The sequence below is a fragment of the Daucus carota genome, chromosome 7 (assembly GCF_001625215.2).
Source record: "Daucus carota subsp. sativus chromosome 7, DH1 v3.0, whole genome shotgun sequence".
NCBI lineage: Eukaryota > Viridiplantae > Streptophyta > Magnoliopsida > Apiales > Apiaceae > Daucus > Daucus carota.
The window spans coordinates 34,934,865-34,945,045 of NC_030387.2; the positions used below are offsets into that span (position 1 = coordinate 34,934,865).

The 10,181-nt window shown below is 33.7% G+C and overlaps 1 protein-coding gene across 3 annotated transcripts; it reads right to left on the bottom strand.

The window, feature by feature from the left end:
• Nucleotides 1-164: 164 nt before the first annotated feature.
• Nucleotides 165-4,744, bottom strand: LOC108196918 (calcium-dependent mitochondrial ATP-magnesium/phosphate carrier protein 2). 3 transcript variants are annotated; one of them, XR_010285582.1, is made up of 5 exons: nucleotides 4,110-4,744; nucleotides 1,126-1,908; nucleotides 929-1,019; nucleotides 333-829; nucleotides 165-259 (listed from the first exon to the last, which is right to left on the bottom strand). XR_010285582.1 is itself a non-coding variant. In XM_017364408.2 (4 exons), exons 1-4 carry the CDS (start codon nucleotides 4,540-4,542, stop codon nucleotides 637-639), a joined length of 1,500 nt encoding a protein of 499 aa, XP_017219897.1. In that variant the 5' UTR covers nucleotides 4,543-4,744; the 3' UTR covers nucleotides 304-636. The 3 variants fall into 3 exon arrangements, 2 of the variants coding, with proteins under 2 accessions (XP_017219897.1, XP_017219898.1); XM_017364408.2 differs by lacking the exon at nucleotides 165-259 and having other exon boundaries at nucleotides 304-829; XM_017364409.2 differs by lacking the exon at nucleotides 165-259 and having other exon boundaries at nucleotides 304-829; nucleotides 1,126-1,922; nucleotides 4,110-4,250.
• Between the last annotated feature and the right edge of the window lie 5,437 nt (nucleotides 4,745-10,181).

Here is a 10,181-nt window from a genome sequence, read left to right on the forward strand (position 1 = left end):
ATTTGTTTCTTTGACAACAGACCTCGCTTACACGGAGCCGGAGGTAGTAAAATGAAGAAAAGTAACCAGAACAAACTGTTGTGTTCACTATATCTGAAGCGTTTTCATATGAGGAAAAAAATTGCTCCGGCTGGAACTTAATCGTCATCACATAGATAAACAGAAGTCTCACGAAACGCATACATCTCATTACAAGAAAAATGTGTTGTCAGTCGTCAAAAGAGCGTCTTTCATCATAAAACATCGGCAATTTCTGCACCTCTCTATTCTCGATTTAGAAGCAATTTAGTCGCAGATTTGTACTCATCATAAAACATCGGCAATTTCTGCACCTCTCTATTCTCGATTTAGAAGCAATTTAGTCGCAGATTTATAAGTACATCTTACATTTCTCAACAGATAGACCTTGAAACATGTTCTATCCTTAGTATCGTCAGGCAAATACCAGAAAAAATCTCCTGCTGAACCACAGGATCCTAAAGAAAGTTACATCTATCATCGTATAATCAAACAATGGCATCACCTATTGATTAGCTGTTTCTTTATTCATATTCTTCGTCATGATCATCAATCACCACCATTACCAGTTTATACCTTTGAATGTGTGGCAGCACTCATAAATGAGAGCACCTAAAATCAATCAAGATCAAGGCTTTTTTTCATAGTTTCGTAAACCAGATATGTAATACTAGCTGCTGGTACAACTTTGAGAAGATTCGGGAAAAGTCCTTTGTAGAAACCTCTTAAACCCTCATGCTGGAAAGTTCTCCTAAATACATCCGACATTCCAGAGTACGCTGTAGTTGAACTAGAATGCTGAGCCTGCATTCTGCGATGTCCAAACAATTGACGAGATATCAGACATAAAAGTTCAGCATTTTTTCAAGCTTACAGGAGGCTGTATACTGATAACATCAACTGATATTACCTTGTCCTGACAACTTGCAAGGGGTAAACACATGTTGCTCCCAGTGCTCCCGAAATTGTCCCACAACCCAGTTGCACAAGAGGGCCAGGGTCTACAAAAGATAGAAAAATTTAATAGCCAACAATTGTGACATATATTGGATAAGATTTTGAGAACACAATCATTAATATGGACACATGAGGTATGACTGTTCATACCATCATTTGCGAGATATGTTTTAGACATATCTTTCAAGGTCTCATAAGCGGCTAAGTCGATTCCAGCATAAGGGATGATCCCAAGCAGAGATGGTACTATCCCTCTGTAGAATGCTCGAGGTCCTTCATGCACCAATATGTCTCTCGATAGCTTTCCCAAGCTTGGGACCTTTCCACTCTCACAAGCATGAGTCTGTAACCGTGTTTTTACAAGATCCATAGGATAGATGGCAGTTTGTGCCACCGCACCAGCCAAACCACCAGCAACAAGCCTCCCGGAAGTCCCAATGTCACCTTTAGCTTCCCCATTGATATCACCTATGAAATTTTTTAAAAGTTCATAAGTGTAAAATTTGATAGCACTCTCAGGTGCAACCTTCACAACGTTTAACCCATTTCCTCGGAAAAATCCCAAAAGACCACCTTCCTTCCATATATTTCTAACAGCAGAAAGGATAGACGCACGACTAGTCTGAACTTGTAGTACAACCTTGAGACGATCCAGCGGAGCAGTTGCAGTACGAGAAGCAGCTCCGGCAACTCCACCAGCAATCAAATACTTGCTCGCATGGACATGCTTGCTGATGCCATCAGGAATGACAGCTTGTTCTCCAATGTCAACAAGATAAACTCTTTCCCAATACTCATAGATGTTTTCTATAGTTGCTTCATGTGGGTAGAGAAGAAGAAAATCTCTCCACTCCTCAAAAGTGATTATTCCATTATTATCTTTGTCGACATGCTCCACAAATCGAGCTAGTTCTTCATCATCCATTTCTATACCTGCAAAAGAAAAACTGCAATGGCTTATAAGACGAAGACAACTAATAAAAGAGGATGACTGCTAAAACATGATTTGATGATGAAATTTATAGAAGAAATATAAACGATAAAGCCGCTAGAAAATCAAAATAAAAAATAAAAAAATGCAAGTTATTGCAACTATATATCAGCAAAAAGAGCATTACACATAACAATAACAATGAACAATAAAAAAGGCAAGCAAGTCCACAAGTAGCAGAGTTAATATATTAGTGCAAAAGTTACAAATATTGATAAGAATCTATACCCCCAAAATATAAAAGAAGTTGTCAAGATGAAACAACCAAGGTAAGTAGTACGAGAAAAAGTTTTCATTGTAACTTAAAAATTTATTTGTGTTTAGGAGGGATACTCTCCTTTGGACAATAACATGTGAAAAATGGCAATGAAAGGAATTTAAGTGCAGAGCAATTTCTTTTCGCAAAGGCACCACAGCTTTCCAGTCCGATCTGTATAACAAGCAACCTAGATGTGATTTACTATCAAAGTACAATAAAATTTGCAGTCTGAAAAATAGACTTCTGTAGTTACGTATTTAGACCTTCCATTTACCAGAACTACTGGAATTCTCTCCCTTCATGACTTCCATGCTCTCTCTTTTACCCTTTCGGCATGAGGAATAGACTGTTAGCGATGTATGAAAAGCATTAGGAATTTAGAGATCGGGGAGGAAAAGAGGCTTGATCGAAGAATCTATTAAAAAATTAAGAAATAAGAAATTTGGAAAATTCCATGCAGAGGTTTCCCTACAATGAACTGTCAGGAAGGTAGACAATAAATGGCTTACGCAATAAGAAATGTGGTGTATTAGCTCCAGGGATATGAACTTGGATTTATTGTAGAACTAAAATATTCAGTAGTCAGCGGTGGGTTATGGTATTGCGGGTGCTGGACTGCTCGGGATCAAAGAGTTTATATGTTAGTTTAGTTTAGTGTATTAGCTTTTGAAAGCTCACACTTCACAGCAGGGCGTAATACATTAATGTTCTGAATTACACTCTCACCTTTTAAATTGCAATTTTTTGTATTGTAAAAGTAGGGTGTGTCTGTGGAAAGAGTCTCTTTACTTTAGGAGTTGAGGAAAGGTCTGCAGAAAGAAAAAACTGGACCCTGCAGGATACAATAAGAGGGTGTTTGGATGGTTGATGGGAATGAGAATCAGGAATGAGAATGGTTATCCCAAAGTTTGGGTGTGGAAGGAATGATTTACCCGCCAAGAGGAAATGAGGTTCCCGTTCCACACAACAACATTGTTAATCCAAACACCAATTTTTATCTACAACGAACAATGTAAAATTACATGACCTCAACTCAGAAATAAGAGGATCTCGAATGGCCCAAAGCTAGATTTTTCAATCTTGAGCAGTCGCATAAAAATATGATTTTAAGTAAATTTTCTCAAATAAGTCTAAGAATGTAAAGCTGAAAAAGTAACTCTACACTGACCCGTAGTTAGACAGAATTGTCATATCAACACTTCAGTGATTCAAAAATTGATTGATTACTTTTTCTCTTGTGATTTAGATTACTCGAATTATGATGAGTACAATTCATGAGAGAACATCACAAGATCCAATTAAGGAGTAACAGAATCATAATGTCCTACTTTATAGCTTCACATGACAATCTGCTTCTATAGGACTGACAGGCGGTAAAATGACAACACATTTTTCCTTTTACACTCACTACAAGTAATGTATCTTGCGGAGACTAATAAATAGGATATTTAAACTTCAATTAAGAAACCGTTATATTTAATAATATCAAACAAAAATGATTGATTAATTATGTCCTCAACATTGGGCAAAGCAGATCTATTACACATAGCACTAAATGTCGCAACTACGATGTTCGCCCAAATTTATAAAATCACCATGACTACATTGTTATTCAAAGATTTTAAAATCATAACTTGCCGTTTCTTCCTCCACATGTGGCCCAAGAAATCAACCACACAATTTAATTCTACTAGGCAAACCACTAGAACGAACAACTCATTTTTTTCCCAGTATGTTCTGATTAGCAAGACAACGAACACACTACTTATCCACTACATTATCCATAAATAACTACCGCAAATTACAAAACCTAACAGCAGTAACTCACATCAAATAAAAACATCACCAAATCACATAACAAACCAAGGAGAGTAAAATTTATACCAGCCTTAACAAGAGCATCCCACAGCTCCTCGGGCAAAATACATCCATTATGTTCGACATCAATCGCCTGGAAAATCCGATAAAGCTCCAGCTCTTTATCATCCATATACTTCCTGAACTCATAATAATCCACTCTCCCATCCCGATTCGCATCGCAAACCCTAAGTAAATCCTTAGCATACTTATACTCCGCCGGTATTTGCAGCGCCGATAATCCCGCCTCGATCTGCGCGTAATCCAAATAACCGCCATTGGCACCGTCGAAGAAATTAAACAAGCTCCTAATCCTCCCCTCTCTCTCCTCTTTCGTCTCTCCCAATGCAGATAACACGTGTTCCATCGACACAGGGCCTGGCTTTTTCACCGGATTGCAGCAGCCGGAACGCTGCTGCGGCGGTGCCGGACGGCGGTGATCGCCGGCGACGTCGGTCATGATAGTTGTTAGAAAAAGATGGGGAAAGAAAAAGAAAGCATAGAGAAAAGGTTAGATCTAAAAGGGAAGGTAATAGAAAGTGTAGAGACAGGGAGATTGTATGTATAGGTTAGGGGAATTGGATTCGGAGAAAATTGGAAAGCTGTGTAGTAGAGGAGATGAGGGGAATAATAAGAGGATCTTTCTTTTTGTGACACAATTTATGTGACTGTTACAGATTTTTTATAATTAGTTTTTTATTTGGAAAGTGGGTCAAAATATGCGTATGTGTCTATGTGATGAACGTACTAGAAAAATATCGGTGCGCATCTCCTCACATCTCAATACCGGCAAATCTCAATACCGGTAGAATATATCAGGTATTCAAAAATTTATTCTCAAATATTTTTCAAATTTTAGTTGACATTTTATGATTGGTTTCACGCGGTAGGATATCTTATATACATATAAATTATTTTATTAAAATCATTTATGTGTCTGTCACGTTTTTTGGAAAAAGAATTAGAACAAAATTTAAGGATACATAACATTATTCACATATTTATCGAACTTATTGAGAGGTACTTATATTTTACAGTTGCGTTCGGTTATTTGATCGTTCTTAATTAAAATTATCGTTAAGCCGTCATATTGATTGTAGTTTCAAAAAAATCTGAAAAACATAATTAATTCAATGGTAAAAAGTCATATGACATCTAAAAAATAATCGAGTCGAACAAAAATAAAACAAATCATTTCGCTTATTAAACTAGTCTTTTATGGAAATACAATCAAACGACTTATTGCAGTTGATATAGGTAGATGTATTAGTTTCATCGCAGCCGATTTGAGCTATCTTTTGTAATTATAATTTCATACAAATTTTTATTACTGAATCAAACTCTTGAACATATGACGGATCTAATGTCATAGATATTAAATCACAGAGACAGATCAAATTCTTAGAGATAAAGAATAAACAAAATTCATTCAGAATATATTTTATCAAACACAAGATATGATATATGAAGATAAAATTCTTATTTAGAAATGAGTAATATGTTGAAGAAAAGAAAGAACAAATTAAAGAAAATAAATGATTTGAATTTTTTTTACTGGTGAAAATCGTTGAAAGCCTTCGACAACGGCTAGGAAAAGAAGAAAAGATCGAGAGATTTTTAAAAAAAAGAGTCTAAGATTAAAAGTTGTACATTTTCAAAAGTTACAATATACACCTAAATCCAACTACTAAGGGTCGGTTAGGTTCATGATCAACGATTATGTTTAATGAAAATTGGACCTCAAACTTATACTTGGTATTTGGATTAACAATTATGTTATATGAAATGAGAATCTCAGTTCTATCCATGAGTCAAGCCATCCATTACACATCACAAAGGATGCTCTTTCTCACACTCAGACCCTCATTTTTATTATCGATTCTCATGATTCTCATCCTTACACGCTATCCAAACTCCCTATACTGATTGGAATATAACGTCTCACGATTTCGATACTATATCTGCTTTCTTTTACATGTTCCTTTGGAGAAAAAAAAAACTCTCTCAAAATAATTTTCTTTGTTTTTGCTCTTTTTACAACAACATTTTAATATTCTTCTAAAATTCATTGAAATACTATATCCACATTTGACTACTATACACATACCCATAATTTAATTTATAACAATTATAGGATTAAAATATTAAACTAATACTACCTCCATCCCAAATTAGATGACCCCGTTGACTTTGGGCACGTAACTTTAGGTGCATTGACTGTCTACTTCCGAAATTTATTTTTTTATTTTTTCTTTTGTAAATAAAAATTTCATATTTAAATATTTATTTGCAAAAATAAAATTTTAAAAATAAGTCATGTAGCTATGCGGTCAATGAACCTTAAACTGTGTGCCCAAAGTCAACGGGGTCATCTAATTTGGGATGGAGGGAGTAATACTTTTCAAAATTGCATATTTTTCTTATTTTAAACAAGACATATAAAAAAGGAACGGGAACAATAATTTCAATCAATTCTAGAGCTTGTGTCAATAATAATCTGTTCTCGACCCTGATGGAATGGTGAAATTAGATCTGCCAAATAGCATTCTTGCTCTGTTCAAAAACTTTGGTCTGAAAAATTAACACGTCACAGACCAGACTTGTGTGAAAGTGAAACGGATGACCCGGATCAGAGAAAGGTGAATAATGTGAATGGCGGACAATACTAGAAGAGTGGGTAAGGACCAAGGTGGAGGAGAATGGGTATGGGAAGAGATTAGGTCCAAATATAGAGGAGAGTCACATGTAGCGTGTATTGCCACTCACTTCACACACAATTCATATCTGTGTATGTGAAAAGGACGTCAGCTACTGGCACAAATAACATAATTTCCATGTGCGTGTTATATTGACTGCCTTTGAATTGACGCATAACATAAATCACGTCAGGGAAATACCAAGGACCCAGCTTCTAACTGGAATTCCAAACACGCAGCTAAAATTACAACGTGACCATCAATTAAACGTTAAATACATAATTAGTCTAGTTGCTGTTCGTGTGGTTCATGTGATTTAACAGGCCAAATGGTGTGATGAATTTTGGCAGAAGAAGCATGGGGAGTCAAGGGAGCACAACGTTCGATATAACAGCAACGATGGAGACCTGTCTTGTTTGCTTGAATTACAACAAGAAGTATTTCAGAATATGCATTTCATTCAAATTTTAGATTTCAAATTATCTGATATGTTATTTTAGATTTTTCTATATTTGTATTTCTTTCTAGATTTTAAATTAATTTTTAATGTATTTTTTTGAAAATTTTAGTTTACTTTTCATTCAAACATAGTATTTAATTAAATACAAAATTTTAAATAAAATTTAATTTTGAACGGGATTCAAATCACCATTCAGTCATTCACCACCCATGGGCTATAATTTAAAATGTGATTCAAATCATCCCTGAGGTCTGTTTATTGTTTAACCTCCTCGGTTGACTTTACACTGGTATTTTGATTCCGTGTGCGATGCAGGACTGCGGGGCTGGCATGCCTTATCATAATAATATTTCATTTTAACTTTTAGTTTTGTTTAAATCGATATCATTAGTAACTTAATCGGTGAAGTTACGGAACAAGGATTAATCGGGAATTAATTAAATTGATCAGGGATTAATCGGATTGATCGGTGATTAATCGGAGATTTAATCAGTTCGGCGAGCTACGGAACAGGGATTAATCGGTGATTAATCGTGATTAATCACCGACTTTTAGAACAGAGCTACAGAGTTAATATTATAACTATAAATTTAAGTTCCTTATATTCCTTATTTGAGTGAAGTCTCATTTATCAAAATTGGATAAAATATAATATAGTGATCTCATATTTAAAAAAAAATCTACAATATTTTTAATCATTCGACAAGTTAGAGATTCTACAATAATCAACATGCATCAATTGTTTTTTTAAACTCACAGGACGTTATGTTCTACAATATGTTTAATATATCCGGCGATTTATAAAATTAATTGTTATGTATATTGATTACGTTATACGACATAATCTTTATCTTGTTGGATGTTAAAAATATTATATATAGAACAGAAAAAAATTGAAATTGAAATTAAAATCATTAGATTATATTTTATCCAATTTCTAAGAATGAGCCCTCCAACAATCCACTGAAATGAGAACTACAAGAAACTCTACTCTTTAAGTTGGAATATTGATAATAAAATTTTGTTATATTCAGAAAACAAATTTTTCAAAACTATTCTTTATAGGAATATTAAAAATATATATTACGTCTCTGTATTCTAATATATACAGTTCAGAAAATAGGAAATATTAAATTTTGGAAACTTCTAAATTTCGGGGCTTTGCTTGATTAGGCTTTAATAATATACTTACATGATGCATTCCCAATATTAATATTTATAAGGGTGCCTGTATTTGTACAGAATACTAATTTAATCTATGATATACATAAGGATGGCTTAGAATTGACTGGGTGCATGTCTCCGTAACCTACATTTTGTGATATATAACGATGGCTGAAAATTGACTGCGGTCCATGTCCTCATAACCTACACTGTAGGTCTGTCAGTGGGTGTGTGGATGTTCTTACATCACTCTTTGGGATCGTAATATTGATTGCGTGTGTATGATTGTATATGTAATTGCGTTGTTGGTAGGGATGAGCAAAACCGAACCAAAAACCGAAACCGAAACCGAAACCATAAAAAACCGAACAAAACCGCACCATTAAAAACTGAACCGATTAATAACTGAACCGAATAAAAACCGAACCAATAAAATGGTTGTGGTTCGGTTTTGAAATTCTTAAAACCGAATACAAACCGAACCGAACCGAATAAAATTATATAAATATTTTTAAAATTATTTATATATATACATATACATATAAAAATAATAATATCTTAATTTGAAATTGTGGATTTCCTTATAATTTTAATATATGGTCCTTGTTTAAAATGTGAACCCAACCCACTAAGGAATAAAAGCAGTACTACTGCCATTATGTTGACACTTGACAGAGGCTATTTCTGTTTCCAAGTGAGAAAATATAACAAGATTGTACACCAAGTGAAGTGCTGCTAACGAGTTTGAACACTAATTAACTCAAGCTTATAATCACTTTAGTTTAATGGTATATGGATAATAGGTTATCTATGATTGAGTCTTGTAATAGTAGTTGTAAAGTGTCCAAGAAAAGTAAGGAATGTGTTTAGCCTTCCGGTGACATTGTCCCTGGATATTATGCTATTCTATAAAATATTGATTCTTTACACATTGTTTTCTTATAAATTCTAACATCCATCTAATATTAAAAAGAGAATAAGAAAATTTTTAATTTGGTTTTAAATCGAAACCGAACCATTTCAAACCGAAACCATAATTAAAAACCGAAACCACACCAACGGTATTTGGTTTGGTTTTGATTTTCGATTTTGAAAACCGAATAAATATGGTTACGGTTCGGTTTCCGGTCGAAACTGAACCAAACCGAACCACGCTCATCTCTAGTTGTTGGTGGATTAAGAGTATTGTAATTGGTGGTTGTGGTTGTTGATTATGATTTTATGATTATTTTTGTAGTTGCTTTTCTGATATTATTATTGACCTGTAGGGCACTCATTTTTCTGCAATTTATAATGTGATTTTAACTGTCTTCCTAAGATTTGTAGTTGCAAATATGGTTGCTCGTAATTGCAGAATTGATTGCATATGCAAAATCGCATTTTTACAGAAAATATTTGAAATTTTACAAATTTTCTTTAAGAAAAGATAGTATTCACAAATATCATTCTAAACTTAGGTATTTACGAAAAACCCATAAATATAAACACATATGAATGGTGATTAAGTTATTTTCATAATTTAATAAATAACAAAATCATATCATTCTATTAATTTTTTAATTTAAGATATTGTCAATCTTAAAATTAAATTTAAAATATGAATTTTCAAATCTTAAAATAAAAAATATACTTTTCCATATCTTAATATATTTTAAGATAATTTAATTTATTATACGATAAATTATATAAACATTTGGTTGACTAAGCAGTTAAGATCGCGGTTTCAGTTTTACAAGTTAAAATTTGTCCAAATAATACGCCAAAAGAGCGGTAAATCTG